Source organism: Panthera pardus, unplaced genomic scaffold, assembly GCF_024362965.1.
Source record: "Panthera pardus isolate Hobbes unplaced genomic scaffold, ASM2436296v1 HiC_scaffold_11, whole genome shotgun sequence".
NCBI lineage: Eukaryota > Metazoa > Chordata > Mammalia > Carnivora > Felidae > Panthera > Panthera pardus.
Genome location: NW_026526666.1, coordinates 9,991,380 through 10,008,194, shown reverse-complemented (window position 1 = coordinate 10,008,194; position 16,815 = coordinate 9,991,380). Strand labels below are relative to the sequence as shown.

The 16,815-nt window shown below is 38.2% G+C and overlaps 1 protein-coding gene across 2 annotated transcripts in view; it reads right to left on the bottom strand.

Moving 5' to 3' along the window:
• PTPN22 (protein tyrosine phosphatase non-receptor type 22) overlaps positions 1 to 16,815 on the bottom strand; it is a 59,403-nt gene that overhangs the window by 8,612 nt on the left and 33,976 nt on the right. The window contains exons 12-19 of one of the 2 annotated variants that reach the window (XM_053891003.1): positions 14,221 to 14,294; positions 13,277 to 14,082; positions 11,023 to 11,106; positions 10,737 to 10,867; positions 8,259 to 8,286; positions 4,569 to 4,652; positions 4,204 to 4,319; positions 2,711 to 2,741 (exon numbers count right to left, since the gene is read on the bottom strand). In XM_053891003.1, the coding sequence (XP_053746978.1) occupies positions 2,711 to 2,741; positions 4,204 to 4,319; positions 4,569 to 4,652; positions 8,259 to 8,286; positions 10,737 to 10,867; positions 11,023 to 11,106; positions 13,277 to 14,082; positions 14,221 to 14,294 (1,354 nt within the window). The remainder of the gene's footprint in view (positions 1 to 2,710; positions 2,742 to 4,203; positions 4,320 to 4,568; positions 4,653 to 8,258; positions 8,287 to 10,736; positions 10,868 to 11,022; positions 11,107 to 13,276; positions 14,083 to 14,220; positions 14,295 to 16,815) is intronic. The other variant, XM_019457893.2, reaches the window with a different exon arrangement.

The following is a 16,815-nucleotide window of genomic DNA, read 5'->3' as shown; positions in this document are numbered from 1 at the left end:
ACCAACACAGGCAGGCCCAATCAGCAGCACTAGTCATCGGACTATTGCTTGAGCAACCAGGAAACAGCTCATTTTTTCCATCATAAGCCTGAAACCACATGGTAAAAGCCTGCCTATGAATGAGCTAACACAGAGTAAAACAAAGGTGGAGATATGGCATGAGATTGGGTCCTGATTATATCATTTGAGCTCTTGGTTACAGGCCAACGAATTCCCCTCTTCTGCTTCAGCTGGCTTAAGTTGGGTTTTCTATCCCTTGCAACTGAAGGGTATCTGAGTAATTAAAAGTTTCCCACCAAAAGTAGGCATCAGGCATCAGGCATCATGGTTGATAGCTTTAATTCTTGTCACCCTATGATTCACTCTCCACACAGCAGCCAGGAAGATCTTTTTAAAAAACAGATCATGTGGGGCACCTGGGTGGCTCAGTCGGTTGGGGGTGGGAGTCTTGATCTCAGCTCAGGTCATGATCTCACAGTTGGTGGGTTTGACCTCCACAATGGTGGCACCAAGCCTGCTTGGGATTCTGTTTCTCCCCCGATCTCTCTGTCCTTCCCCTACTTGTGCTTGCCCGTGCACACACACGCCTATGCACTCTCTCTCTCTCTCTCTCAAAATAAATAAACTTTATAAAAAAGAGAAAAAAACCAGCTCATGTAACGTCTCCGCTTAAAGCTCTTCAACCATTGCACTTACAATAAACTCTAAACTACTTAACATGACCCATAAGGGTTTAACTACCTTCTCCCCCACCACCACCATCTTGCCAGTCACCACACTTTATTGCTCTCTCCTCATAATACCCTGCAGCTACGATGGCTTCCTCTCAGTTCCTACAACACACCAAACCCACACTCGAGAGCTTCTACGTTTGCTACTCCCTCTATCTGGAGGGGTCCTCTCCCCACTTTTCTCCTGGCTGGCTGCTCCTTCATGTCTCAGGTTTAATCATTACTTAGAAAGGGCCTCCTGGACCACTCGTTCTAAAATAGATCCCCTTTGTTTTATTCTCTCTCATAATGACCCTCTTGGTTTCCTGCACAGCATCTATCATCATGCATTATTATGCATGTATCTGTGAATTTACTTGTTTAATGTCTGAATCCCTAACTGGACTTAAGTTCCACAGAGGGATAGCCCAATACCTACATACCATCATACACCCAGTGCCTTACAGAATGCCTAGCACTTAATAGGCACTCAATGAATATTCAGCGAATGCATGGATACTATGTTTAAATGCTGGCTTAAAACAACAGGTGAAGAATCCTTACTTTATCAAAATTAGGACCAGCTTTAACTACAGACCAGTTGGAGATCCAGGCTAAAGGGAGAACATCTGGAATTCAAGAGTCATAAACCATCTGGAAGGGGAAGAGGACATTTTTCCCAAGTACAGGCAGATAAATCTCAAGCTTCAGGATCAGTTTTAAGGGTCAGATATTTTAAGGGCCAGTTCTTCATTTAAGGACAAAAGACCAGAGGATAAAGGCAGCTGAGAAATTGAAATTAGCCTAGACCTAGAGAATGATCTGGGAGGTCTTACTCAGAAATAATACTCAGAGTCTCTGAGTATCTCACCACATATTGAATCTATGCCAACCTAAATTTACCTGAAGTGTCTGTGTCTTTGTTTGATATCCCCAAGATAGGGTTGGAGCTATATAGTTTCTTTTCTTTTTTTTTTTTTTAAGAAAGAAAATTGGGTGTTTCATAAGCTAAGCTCTTCAAACCAAACTGGCTAGCTATTCAAGTCCGTCACTTCTTTGCTTTGGGCTATTTTATTTCCCCTGTTTTATACTACAATTTCCTCCGAAATGTTTAAATTCTCTTTTGACTCACATTAGAGGAAAGAGTATATTTCCCAATCATATTTTAGCCATCGTAGGTGAGAAATCTGTTCACTTCCAAGATCAGGTGTGGTGTCAATGAAAGCAGGTGAGCACAAGTCTATTGACAGGGAAGTAGAGTAAAAACTCAGAAGAAATGGGTTAGATTCAGCTATAAGCCTTCTTATATAGGCGATACCATAAATCATGTTTTCTCAGTGCTCTTTGTCCCTCCCTCTAACACCAGTATAATACCAAATAGCTGTTGGGTCCTTGATGATTGACCAAGTGGATCGAATTTATAAAAAGTGTATCACAATGCTTTATATACTTTTAGTTGTAAATAAGGATTTCTAAGATAATCAGTTTGCCACAGTTTCAGGAGTTTTTCAGTTTTGTTTTCATTACAATATAGCAAAAAAAAAAATAAGCAACAGACTTTTATTGCTAATAATACTTGGCAAAAATGGTAATGTGTCAATACTCTGCTTGTTTCGTTAAATCAACACATTTGTTTCACAATATGCTTTGCTGTGACTATTTTCAAAGAAAATACATCTGAGGTTAGACTGCTAGGAATTTTAAATAACACACTTGCATGACAGCATCTTAGGATGGGTAGAAAGTGCCAAATATCGTATTATTATTCCTGTCTGTTAAACAGAAACCCCTCCCCCCTCCTTACTCCCTTCCAATATTACCATTGTAGAGCCTAGCACAGTACAAGGCCTAGAGGTGATTGGTCTGATACGCAGGGCCCCAGCAAGGCCCTGTATAGGAACAATAATGTTAATTTTTTCCCAGAGTGGTTATATAAGGGGAAACTACACAATTGTGGAAGCAGTGTACTTATTCTAAAAAACAAGTATAAAGAAACTTACTCTTTTTCATGTTTCTCAAAATTTTCAAGCTCTACAAAAATGAAAAGGGACACGTTAGTCTTCTCTTGTTTTCCTGTGAAATCCAAAATACTTTAATCAAGTAGAAATACAGACGGCAGTCAAAAGGATTAATTTCCTTAAAAATAGCCTTCAAAACACACAAAATTATTTTTCCACCTTGTTATTTGAATTCAGTGCAAAGCCTCCACTTGATTTTGTCTTGCCATTTTTCCCACCTCCATAAGAATCCCCCTATGTATTTTGAAAGAATGTTCTCAAAATATCAGAGGAAAAAGATGGGAGTTTCCACTTCTCTTCTTTATTAGGACCGTTCCAGAATCCTCAATGGCTTCTGAAGATAGCTGTGATACACAGCCATTCCCATTGTAGCCAAGAACTTTTGCTAAACGTATCCCCAACTAAATTTACTAAGGTCCACTCCATACTGTTACCATACCACTTCCTTCTCCCTCCACTCAGAAAACCCACTCAGCCTCCTTGAGGGTGAAGTCTCTAACTTATCTATTCCAGGAACCTACCCAGATTTCTTCTTTTCTTCACATTGCCTCAGCGTGTTTATTTTAATCTGTTCCATGGTATTTCGTTCTTTTTATATTTTCATGTTGTTTCTCAGATAGGCATTCTATTCCAATAGATTACCTGTAGTCTTTTCAATGGCAGGTAGATATCCTTTATGATATTTCTGTTTTCCCAATACATAATGAAACTGTATTCTTCTATATAATACATATTTAATACATTATTTTTTGGACAATGTCTGTTTAAATTTTTGAAAATAAGTCATTTATTTATGATTCAAAATATGGTAGTAAAAAATGCTCCCATCTTTGTTCTCCATCCACCCAGTTTCTAACACTCCCCCCACAGATAAACATTATTGTTAGTTCCTTATGTACCTTTCCAGAATCTCTTATGAACACATATTACAAATAGAGACCATATTTTCTACCTTTTAAAGAAAAGTTAATAAATTATATATAAATACACTGACAGAGTCCTCATTCTTTTTTTTTAGCTATATAGTATTTCATTATATGCATATACTTTGATTTATAATTTATTTAATCAGTTCCCCTAATGATTATCAGTCTTGTCTTTCCAAATCAGCTGCTCTTATAAATAATCTAGTTTCCCTCTTGATTCTGGCAGCAGGGGAAAGGTGGAGGGTATGAACACCATCAGAAATGGAAAGCCTCTGGGGCGCCTGGGTGGCTCAGTCGGTTAAGCGGCCGACTTCAGCTCAGGTCACGATCTCGCGGTCCGTGAGTTCAAGCCCCGCGTCAGGCTCTGTGCTGACCGCTCAGAGCCTGGAGCCTGTTTCGGATTCTGTGTCTCCCTCTCTCTCTGACCCTCCCCCGTTCATGCTCTGTCTCTCTCTGTCTCAAAAATAAATAAACGTTAAAAAAAAATTAAAAAAAAAAAAAGAAATGGAAAGCCTCTGGCATGTTTCTTAAAACTCCCATCTTCTTTACCTTAGTCCTTGTGAAACTTTTTCCAGGAGTCTTCAATGTCTGCTTTGAAGATGTTGAATTTTCCATGGTGTTAGGACAGCTAGTAGAATAGGTCCGTATAGACTGAGCCTGCATACCTTAAAAAAAAATGTTTTGTTACATAGCTTTTTAAGCCTTTGGGATATGTATAGGTATATATTCGGTAATTCTTAGCTTTGCTTTTTTATGCATTATTTTTACAATACATTTTGGGTTTTTTTTAAATGTATTATTTTTCTCTTGTTTAACCATTCTTTATGCCTTTTCAGTTTAGGTCCTATTTTATTGTTAATCTGTTAGAAGTCTCATTTTTATAGCTTTTTTGAGAGGAATGTACTTCCACTTACAATCTTCGTCAGCAAGAAGGAAGGACTCCAGGGTTCTTTCAGGGAGTGGAGGTGGGGGAGGAGAAGACCGATCTTGATGTAGATCTGTGATAAGAGAATACAAACAAAACAAAACAAATCCATCAATCAAAAGTTATAAGTCAAAATCCCTTTTTGGTGTTGTATAACTTTTCCAACTTTTCAATATTAACCCACAACAAGCAAATAAAAAATGACCAAACAATAACTGGAACCTCAAGAATTTTGTTCTTCTAGTTTTTTAGCCAAGGAGACTATGATTCATGAAAAACTTTTAGCTCACGTAGAAAAGAATTTTTCCAGGGGCACCTGGGTGGTTCAACTGGTTAAGCATCCAACTTAGGCTTAGGTCATGATCTCATGGTTCATGAGTTTGAGCCATGCATCAGGTTCTCTGCTGTCAGCACAGAGCCCTCTTCAGATACTCTGTCCCCCGCCCCCACCGCCTTCCCCTCCCTCCACCTTCTGCCCTCCCCCTTCCCCTTTCCTTCCCCCCCTTTCTTCCCCTCCCCCATGCTGTCTCTCTCTCTCTCTCAAAAATAATAAACAATTTTTAAAAAGGCGGGGGGGGGGGGGAGAGAACAGTATTCTTCCAAAGAAATTGAACTTAAAATTAATCAAGCTTCTAGTTCTAACTACCATTTTACATAGAATCCTGGGGATAGAGTAGCATGCTATATAAAACCATGAGAATACAAACAGGGAAATCTGGAATATCCGCAGTCTCTGACAAATGACCCATGCTCTTCTACAAATAAATGGCATGAGAAAATATAAAAAGGAAGGAAAACTGTTACAGATTTTAAAAGACTTAACAAATCTATAAACCAAATGCAGTGTGTAGTCTTTGAATCCATATTCAAATAAACCAACTGTAAAAAAACATTTTTGAGACAATTTGAGAAAATTGAATAAAATCTGGATACTAGATTAATATTAAGGAATTATTGTTCATTTCATTGGTGTGATAATGCTATTATGGGATGTTTAAAATGTGTTTGAGATTTTCCATGATGTAAAGAATTTTATTTTATTTTTTTTTTTAACGTTTATTTTTGAGACAGAGACAGAGCATGAACGGGGGAGGGTCAGAGAGAGGGAGACACAGAATCTGAAACAGGCTCCAGGCTCTGAGCTGTCAGCACAGAGCCCGACGCGGGGCTCGAACCCACGGACCGCGAGATCATGACCTGAGCCGAAGTCGGCCGCTCAACCGACTGAGCCACCCAGGCGCCCCAGAATTTTAAATAATAGAGCTATTTTCCCACACAGTGAGGCTTAAAGATACAAATGGTGTATAATATCATACAGTACTGAGTATAATTATAGTAATGTCTTTTGAAAATGAAAATGTGGTTCAATGCTAGAGTTTTACCTGTCTCTAGTCTTTGGGTTCTTTAGCCTTAGGATTTGTCTCTAAATCAAGTTCTCTTGTTTATTTCTTATACGCTGGATGATATGCAAAATAAAGTACACTGCTTATTTCCAGCTCCTAGTGCAATCACTGGCATATAGTAGGCACTTAATAAATATTTGATAACTACCCTGAAGTCGCTTATCATCTTCCAGCTTGCCATTAGGGAATACACTGAGAACTAAAACTAACTTTCAGTGAATGATACCCTGCCAAATATCTTCCTAAAATACCATTTTCATCTTATTTCTACCCTGATGAAGAACCTACAATGCTTATTACTTGTCGCATTAAACTGAAATTCTTTTGCCTAGCTCTATGTGTGTATGATACAATACACATAACAAAATTTGCCACTAATGACAGTGCATTTACAGTGCTATGCAATCATTACCACTACCTATTTCCAGACCACTTTCATCACCCTAAAAAGAAACTCTGTACCCATTTAGCAGTCACTCCCCATTCTTCCTGGATTAGATTGGCTACCATGAATCGGCTTTCTCTCTGTATAGGTTTCCTTGACTTGGATATTTCATCTGTCTAACTTTAAAATCCTTCAAAACTGGGGGATGCCTGGGTGGCTCAGTCGGTTAAACATCCAACTTCGGCTCAGGTCATGATCTCACAGTTTGTGGGTTCGAGCCCTACATCAGGCTCTGTGCCGACAGATCAGAGCCTGGAGCCTATTTCAGATTCTGTGTCTCCCTCTCTCTCTGACCCTCCCCTGTTCATGCTCTATCTCTCTCTGTCTTAAAAATAAATAAACATTTAAAAAAATCCTTCAGAATTGGAATGCCTGGGTGGCTCAGTCGGTTGAGCAGCTGACTATGGCTCAGGTCATGATCTCAAGGCTGGTGAGCCCACATCAGGCTCTGTGCAGACAGCTCAGAGCCTGGAGCCTGCTTCGGATTCTGTGTGTTCCTCTCTCTCTGCCCCTCCCCTGCTCGCTCTCTCTCTCTCTCTCTCTCAAAAATAAATAAACATTAAAAAAAATTAATTAAAAAATTCCTTCAGAATTAAATAAATAAAATCCTTTACAATCTTTCCACATTTTATCCATCCAAATTTATTTCCATATTTCCCAAATAGATCCTCTAGTGCAATTAAATTAACCTACTCACCATTTCTCTATGCTCATAATGCTTATTGCTACCTTTGAAATCAATGTTATCCCAATCCCTGCTCCTGGAATGTTACCCTGATCCCCTCCTTTTTCCTCTAACCATATTCTTAAGTTTCTTTTTTCTACTCAGTGACGCCTTTCCTAACCACTCCAGTGATACCTCCCCTTTTTCCAGACTCCTGGTGATTATAATCAGTGCCACACAGATTATCAGTTAATGGTTCCAAGTTATCAATTTTGTCTACCCAATTTGCATATAAACATTAAACAGTACCCTTTCTTATATATCCTGCCCATTCTAACACTGTATAAAGCATACTGAACTTACTTAGGAATTGCTTATTTAGTAATTATCTAATAAAAATGATAATAGGTAACATTTAATGAGAGCTTACTATTTGACAACCACTGTGTTAAAAGCTCTTTCTGCATTATCTCACTTAACTGTTACAAAAATCCTCTAAGAAATGAGTCCTTTTATCCTCATTTTATAAATGAGAAAAATCAATAAAGAAGTATATAATTTAACCAAGGTTATGCATCTTGATAACTACTGGTAGGCTAAGGATTTGAACTAAAGCCTCTCCGACTCCAAAGCCCGTGCTCATTAATCTCAATGTTAAACAACCTACGCATATTTAAATAATATGTTCATATGAATAAATATGTTAAGGGCAACTACCACCTCTTAAAATGTATATAAACTACCTATCAATGCCCAATAAATGTTAGCTGTGGATGTTGTTATTCTATGTATGAAACAAGTGAAGCTCAAAAAAGTACTGGAAAAGCACAGCAAGTTAAAGATCTAAAGAATCACATTTCTAACAATGGTAAAACCTATAAAACAGAAATGCTGCAAAGCTTTAAGAGATTCTATCTGAAAGAGGTTTTGTTTTTTTTCTGAGGAATATATATGAAAGAACAGAATTCTAAAACCCTGTGTTTACCTTGCCCTTGACAAAACAAAACTCCTAGCCCAGGAAAATCAGAAATAAATCAATAAATAGTGGTAGCTATTATGGGAACTATGTCATCTCCTGAGGTGAATTACTCTAAACTTAATGAGTCATTCCTATAGTATAAATTCTTAGGGCTAAATGTCATCTAAAGCCAAGGGAAATTTTTTTACCTGACTGGGAACTCCGCAGTTTTACACTCTAAAAAAAAGAAAGAAAGGAAAAGTGAAAGAAGGATAGGTACACAAATTTACAAACTCAAAGCCATAAAAGACATTTTTGAAATCATATTTCATATACCTCCAGAGACAGTTACGAAATGTTGATCCTATTTTACAAATTTATAAATGCACTCACTGAATTATGAAAAGGCATCCTTAACTCTTACAGTGCTCTATTTTCTTCTTGTAAATTTCTTTGTTCTTTTTCTTTTTTTCAAAGCAAGCTTACGAATTTTTTAAAAATGTTTTATTATTTTTCAAACCTCAGGTATAATTAACATACAGAGTTATATTAGTCTCAGGTGCACAATATAATGATTCAACAGTTTATACATTACTCAGTGCTCATCAAGATAAGTATACTCTTAATTCCCTTCACTGATTTCACCCATCTCCCCTTTTTCCTCCCCTCTGGCAGCCACCAGTTTGTTCTCCATAGTTATGAGTCTGTTTTTCTGTTTGTCTCTTTTTTCCTTGTTTGTTTTGCTTCTTAAAGTCCGTATATAAGTGAAATCATGTGTCTTTCTCTGTCTTATTTCACTGAGCACAATACCCTCTTTTTTGTCACAAATGGCAAGATCTCATTCTTTTTTATAGCTAAATAATATTCCTGTGTGTGTGTGTGTGTGTGTGTGTTTGTGTGTGTGGAAACAACACTTGGGTTGTTTCCATATCTTGGCTATTGTAAATAATGCTACAGTAAACATATGGGTGCATATATCTTTTTGAATTAGCATTTTCATATTCTTTGAGTAAATACCCAGTAGTGGAATTACTAGATCATATGGAAATTCTATTTTTAACTTTTTGAGGAGCCTCCATATTGTCTTCCACAGTGGCTGCACCAGTTTGCATTTCCACCAGCAGTGCACGAGGGTTCCTTTTTTTCTATATCCTCACTAATACTTGTTTCTTGTGTTTTTTATTTTAGCCAGTCTGACTAGTGTGAGGTGATAGCTCATTGTGATTTTGATTTGCATTTCCCTGCTGGTTAGTGATGTTGGGCATCTTTTCATGTGTCTGTTGGCCATCTCTATGTTTCTTTGGGAAAATGTCTATTCATGTCTTCTGCCCATTTTTAAATTAGATTATTTGAGGTTTTTTTGGTGTTGAGTTGTGTAAGTTTTTTATATATTTTGGATATTAACCCCTGATCGAATATATCGTTTGCAAGTATCCCCTTCCAAACCTTACAGTGATTTTTATATGTCACAGTAATTGGTCTTAAACTGATCCTTTTTTTAAATTTATTTCCTTCCTATTCAGCACATTTCCCAGGAAATTTAACGGGAGGTAAATTGTTGAAATTGAAACTACTTCATGACATTAGAAAAGGAGTGATTGTTGGGGCGCCTGGGTGGCGCAGTCGGTTAAGCGTCCGACTTCAGCCAGGTCACGATCTCACGGTCCGTGAGTTCGAGCCCCGCGTCAGGCTCTGGGCTGATGGCTCAGAGCCTGGAGCCTGTTTCCAATTCTGTGTCTCCCTCTCTCTGTCCCTCCCCCGTTCATGCTCTGTCTCTCTCTGTCCCAAAAATAAATAAACGTTGGAAAAAAAAAAAAAAAGAAAGAAAAGGAGTGATTGTTTTGGCTCTAGGAGTTGTTAAGATAAAGACTATTACATGTGGGCAGATTATTAACAATAATAATTACTAATAAATTCAAAGTGTAATTAAAAAGATAGAGAATATTTGCCTGCCAGCATTGCAGTTGTAGGCACTTTGAAATGTTTGTTTAGTTAATTACTTCTCTGATCTCTGAAATTTTAAGGTAGTTGGTTCATAGAATATATAAATGCACAACAGATTACTGAAGTGTAGGTTTTTCTTCCAGAAGTGGGGAGCATTATTCCAAAAACTTTATCTTAAGTAATATGGACGTGTCATTCAAAAAATTATTCTCTACACTATGATATCACAGCTAACATAATACAGCCTACCAAATGACTACTAGGAACAAGCTACCTACTTATGAAACATTTATTTTTGCTTTAACTGTCCTTCGGGAACCAGCTCAAATATTTCCTCTTTCACTAAGTCATCCTTAGTCACTTCCAACCTGTAAGTTTCCTAAGGGCAATAATTGTGTCTTTTTTTTTAATGCTAACTTGTTTATTTGTGGGGGTGGGCAGAGACAGAGGGAGAGAGAATCCCAAATAGGCTCCGTGCTGTCAGCATGGATCCCAACACGGGGCTCAAACTAACCCGTGAGATCATGGCTTGAGCTGAAATCAAGAGTTGGACACTTAACTGAGCCACCCAGGCGCCCCAATAATTGTGTCTCATACATCTTTTTATTCCCACATCCTCTAGCATGTTGCTTTACAAGTAGTACTGCTTAGTGCTTACTGAGTGGATAGGTGCTAAAAATACAGGAAGTAGGACTACAGTCTGTTGAATCCAAATGAGTAGGAAAAAAAAAAAAGTTATCGACCTTAGTTGGTCTAAGTCTCACAGAGTCACCAGATTTCTTTGACTCAGATGTTCCACTGCATTCTAATGATGTTCCAATTATTACCTTCACAGCTGAAGATAAGGATTTGGGAACAGTCTGTGGAAATTCTCCTGAAAGAAAGTAAATATGGTCCAATTCTTAGGAGTGTTGTCATTCTTTTAGAAAGCAAATGTTACTTAGCAATAGCACACAGACCATCAACAGGACCTGAGAAGTAATCTAGTTAATCCACACTTTATTTTACACTTAACTCAACCGTACTCACCGGCTTCCTCCACCACAATAAAAGATTCAGGTGTCCGTTCCGGAAGTGGAGGGGGAATGTCATCATCTATCCTTGGAGAAGTTGCTATCCAAAATGTCAGAAATATAATCATAATTTTTAATTAGAAAAATCCAAAGGAAATTCTTACGTTCTAATCACAATGTAAATTCCATCAAACATCGCTACAACAGTTGAGCTGGTATGTGTTTACTCAAGGAGATAGCAAGATAAATTCTTCCATTTTATTTAAGTTGCAAACCCAGGAGGTTTTGCTGTTGCTTAAAAATTTACAATTTTTTTAAAAGCCCAAAAATGTTTTGATTGAGTCACTGAGTACCAGTCAAGAAAATATAAAACGTTATATTGATTCATGAAGTTTTGAATTGTTTTCTATACAACCCTTTTGTTTTACATAGAATATACAATAAAGGATGATACAGCACTTTGAAACATGCCAAGGATTCAGTGACAGAGTAGGTAGAGTTATAAATGTGTTAGTATCCGTTCTTTATTCTACAATAAAGAATAATGATGTTTTTTTCCTTTTTACAAAATGATGGTGTAACAGCGTTTTCTATTTTTCTGTAGAAAAATTCAGAATTTGTATAGAAAAATTCAAATGCTATTACAAGAAACTGCCACCAGGTGGCACACATGTCAACGCCACTACAATCCCTAAAGCTAAGATTTGTTTTTACTGATGGTACTCAGAGAAGTCTAAGATATTGTGGGTATCTAAAAAAAAAAAAAAAAATCCTTTAAATTATAAAACAAGATCAAAGTATATAAAATAATCAGAGAAGGAACTAAATCCAGATAAAACATTTTTGTTACAAAGCTACATATACCATATACACACATCTATTAAGAAACTATATAATAAATAATGTTATAGGAAAAAAAGCTTTCTCTACTTCTTATTCACATAAAATGTTATTTATAAATTTCTGATAATATACCTGTAGAGTCACACTTGCTCTTTTCTTCACATTCTTTCATATCAAGCTATTCTAGTCATCTCTAACAGGATATTTACTTCTACTTTCAAACCACTCAATAAAACAAAAATAATATGAATTTGCAAAAATCTAGAATTAAAAAAGTGAGAAAGTATGAACGTAAAGGTGTATATAAGATTAAAGGCCTACACAGGATACTAACTACACATTCTCATCTACTAAGTTATTACACAAGAACAGCAAGAAATCAGGTCCTCCTCTTCCAACTCCTACGTAAGAGAATTCAGTTCTTAGCTATCTGTTTAACTCAGTGTAGCCACATGATTGTGCAAAAAATATCCCAAGTGGGGGCACCTGGCTGGCTCAGTCAGTGAAACATGCGACTCTTAATCTCGGGGTTGTGCTTTCAAGCCCCATGTTGGGTGTAGAGATTACTTAAAAAAAAATAAAATCTTTTTTAAAAAAATGAAAACGTTTGGGGTGCCTGGGTGTCCGATTCTTGGTTTCAGCTCAGGTCATGACCATACAGTTTGTGAGTTTGAGCCCCGTAATAGAGTCCACGCTGTCAGTGCCGAACCTGCTTGGGATTCTCTGTCTCTGTCTCTGTCTCTCTCTCTCTCTTTGCCCCACCCAACTTGCACTCTCTCTAAAAACAAATAAATATACTTAAAAAAAAAAAAAAAAAAAGAGGGGCGCCTGGGTGGCTCAGTCGGTTAAGCGACCGACTTCGGCTCAGGTCATGATCTTGCAGTTTGTGAGTTCGAGCCCCGCATCGGGCTCTGTGCTGACAGCTCAGAACCTGGAGCCTGCTTCAGATTCTATGTCTCCCCCTCTCTCTGCCCCTCACCTGCTCACTCTCTGTGTCTGTCTCTCAAAATTTTTTTTTAAAAAGAAAGACAGAAAAAGAAAAAGTGTAATAAGAATCCCCAGTGACCATGTGGTGCTGTTGATCAAATCCTTTCTGCTGTTCCTTTGCAAGTTGTTTCTGCATATTAAGGGTAAATTGTGGACCTCTCACACACATTTCAAGAAATAAGGATTGCCTTCTTTACAGGCACTCTGACTGGCATAGATCCGACTGCCTCCTCTGCTGCCTGTTTCATCAACCATTACTTGTTTGTTATTGCCTTTTTTTAACTTACCGCATCATTAAAACACTTCTGGAACTTACTTCTTTGAGGAGGAGAAGCAGAGACAGATGAGGGGAGGGGTGTGCAGGGATGAGAAGAAACCAAATCTTCTATAGAAACAAAGTGAAATCTAAAATGTTATACACACTTTTAGAAATACTTTACCGACTACTGCTGTCTCTTGGTCCAGGGGTGGAGGGTGACCAGTTGGAGAACTCAGTGCTAAAGAATCTTGTGAATTGTAGCAAGAGAAGAGGGTTGTGGAGGACGCGGGCAGTGGAGAACGAGGTAAAGCGGTTCCATCTGGCCTCTCAGGTAAATCAAGAGACATCTTAGAACCAGTGCTACTTGGCGACAACGATGAAAAAAAAGGATCTTCCAAGGACATGTAAGAATGCACCTTAACAGCACTAGAGTCCTGCTGCTTTGCATTAGAGGCATTGCCCGTTTGGCGCCGAGAGTCAGCTGGCAGTGAATAATTCAGTTCTGCTGAAGAAACGTGCATCGCTTTTTGAGCCCGCCCAAGAGGAGAGTTGTGCAGTTGAGGTTCCAAACACAAAACATTCTCCTTGATATCCAGCTCCTTGGTGTCTCTTTGCTGCATCAGTTCAAAGGAAGTTGATTTGGTCCGCGTTATCGGCCCCTTTGAGTTGAAATATCCCCCTGCTACATTTGCAGGTTTGGAATTAAACAAAACGGGGCTCCAGTCTAGACTCTGATGTTTCTGAAGAGGCTCCCCAACTATTGGAAATGCCTTTGGCTCCCATTTCACGGTTGTGTCCGCATTTTTGTTACAACCACAATTTAGCTCCAAAATGTCAAAAGAACTGCTCTGTTCAGCAGGGTGTAAAACTAACCCTTCCTTTTCACTTATTTCAGGAGTCCTGAGGCCAAGGGAAGAAGCGTCTGCACTTTTCAGCCTTATCCTTTGTTTATTCTGTTGCTTCACCATTTTTGCTTCTTCTATGCCACTGAAACAAAAAGAAAGCAATGATGGTACTGCAGCACCCCAAAGAGGCCTCTTCCCAGCATCACAATGAGTTCTAAGCATGAGATTTGCACTCCCCCAAACAATTAGATAACGCTGAGGTGTATAAAATTGTACTCACCTTTTTGGTAAATTAGAATAAGACTCTGCTTCTAGGGTGGGATTTTGCTCAAGAACTGAATACTTGGCTTGAATCTTCAAGAAAAATAAGACATTGGTTGTTGGTGAAGAAATGGCAATGAGATATTTTATTTTTTTAAGTTTTATTTATTTTTGAGAGAGTGAGCATGTGAGTGGGGGAGGGGCAGACAGAGAGGGGGACCGAGGATCCGAAGAGGGCTCTGCACGGACAGCAGCGAGCCCTATATGGGGTTCAAACTCACCAACCCATCAGGCTCAAATTCATGAACCGCAAGATCATGACCTGAGCTGAAGACAGACGTTTAACCGACAGAGCCACCCAGGCACCTCAGCAATGAGTTTTTTTTTTTTTTTTTTAATTTTTTTTTAACGTTTATTTATTTTTGAGACAGAGAGAGACAGAGCATGAATGGGGGAGGGTCAGAGAGAGAGGGAGACACAGAATCTGAAACAGGCTCCAGGCTCTGAGTTGTCAGCACACAGCCCAACGCGGGGCTCTAACTCACGGACTGCGAGATCATGACCTGAGCCGAAGTCGGACACCCAACCGACTGAGCCACCCAGGCGCCCCGCAATGAGGTATTTTAAATTCATAAAGTTGAGAAGTTAGTTTTCAGAAAGCATAAAGTATTTAAATAATTCACATAAGAGATTTCCAAAATATTGAGTTTCTAAAATATTGAAACTAACAAGAACTTGTTCACATACTGAGGTCAAAGGGATCCAAAAAAAAGGGAATAATAGTGTTATAGAAACTAGAAAGGGTTTCTTATAGCATCAAATATGGGAGTTTTAAAATGTCTTTGGGAGTAATTTCACTCTCAAGAACACCCTATCTTCAGAAATTACATCATCTTAACTCTTAATGTTAATAAGTGCTCATTAGGCCCTCAGACTTATTTTTACCTCTTTCTTCCTTACTATTCTCCAGCTATACTGGTTTTCTTGCCATTCTTTAGTGTACCAAACTTGTTTCCAATTCAAGGCTTTTCCACTTACTATTCCCTCTAATTGAAATACTCTTGGCTCCAGATTTTGCATGTCTGGCTCTTTCTAAGTAATGATTCTCTACTTAAATGTCACCTGCATAAGAAAGTCTTCTCTGACCACTCAACCCCAAATCATACTCCCACACACTCGTCATCCTCTTTCGATCTTTTTTTCTTCATAGCCATTATCACATTATGAAATGTGTCACACAGAATCTTAGATACCATCAATTTGTGAAATATATCCTGATTTTAGAGATGTTTAAATAGATTTTTAAATGTCATTGGCAATCGTCAGATTCCACCTGTTATGGGCTTAATTATGACTCTCAAAAAGAGATGTCAAAGTCCAACGCCTGATATCTGTGAATGTGATCTTATTTGGAAATAGAGTCTTTGCAGATATTATTAGTCAAGATGGATTAGGGTGATGAGCCTAATGAGCCCTATCATAATGACTTGTGCCCTTATAAAAACATATAACAGAGACTCAGAGACGTACAGGGAGAATGTCATGTGATGATGGAGACAGAGACTGGAGCAATGTACCCACAAGCCAATGGATGCCACAGACTGCTGGCAAACTCCAGAAACTAAAAAGAAACAAGGAAGGCTCTCTAGAGCTATGAGAGAAAGCAAGGCCTTGCTGACACCTTGATTTTGGACTTCCTGCCTCCAGAACCATGAGAAAAGAAATTTGTTTTAAGCCCTCCTCAGTTTGTGATACTTGTTACAGCAAGCCTAGTAAACTGATAAGAGACATTAATACCCCACTTTCAGTAATGGATACATCAGACAGAGGATCAATAAGGAAATAGAGGGCAGACGTGAATAACACCATAAGTCAATTAGATCTAACAGCACATATATAATAGTCCACCTAACAACATTCATATTCTTCCCAAATTTATATGGAACACTGTCCAGAATATACCATATGGTAGGCCACAAAACAAGTCTTAATATGTTTTAAAAGATTGCCATCATACAAAGTAACTTTCCAATTATAATGGATTGAAACTAGAAATTAATAGCAGAAGGAAAACTGGAAAATTCACAAATGTCTATAAATTAAACAACTAATGGGTCAAAGAAGAAATTACAACAGAAATTAGAAAATGCTTAGAAATGAATGAAAACACAGCATACCAAAATGTATGAGATACAGTGAAAGTGATATTCAGAGGGAATTTACAGCTATAGACACCCATTCTTAAAAAGAAGAAAGATCTTGAGGTACTTGGGTGCCTCAGTCAGTTAAGTGTCTGACTCTTGATTTCTGCTCAGGTCATGTAGGATCTCACAGTTGTGAAATCGAGCCCCACATTGGGCTCTGTGCTGGGTGTGGATCCTACTTAAGATTCTCTCTCTCCCTCTGCCCTTCCCTCTTTCAAAAAAGGAGAAGAAGGAGGAGGAGGAGGAGGGGAAGGAGAAAGACCTCAAGTCAATAACTTCATACCTAAGGAACTAGAAAAAAAACAAACTAAACCCAAAGATAGCAGAAGGAAAGAAATATTAAAGATTAGAGCAGAGATAAATGAAATAGAGACTAAGAGAAAAAGAAATAGAGACTAAGAAAACAGTGG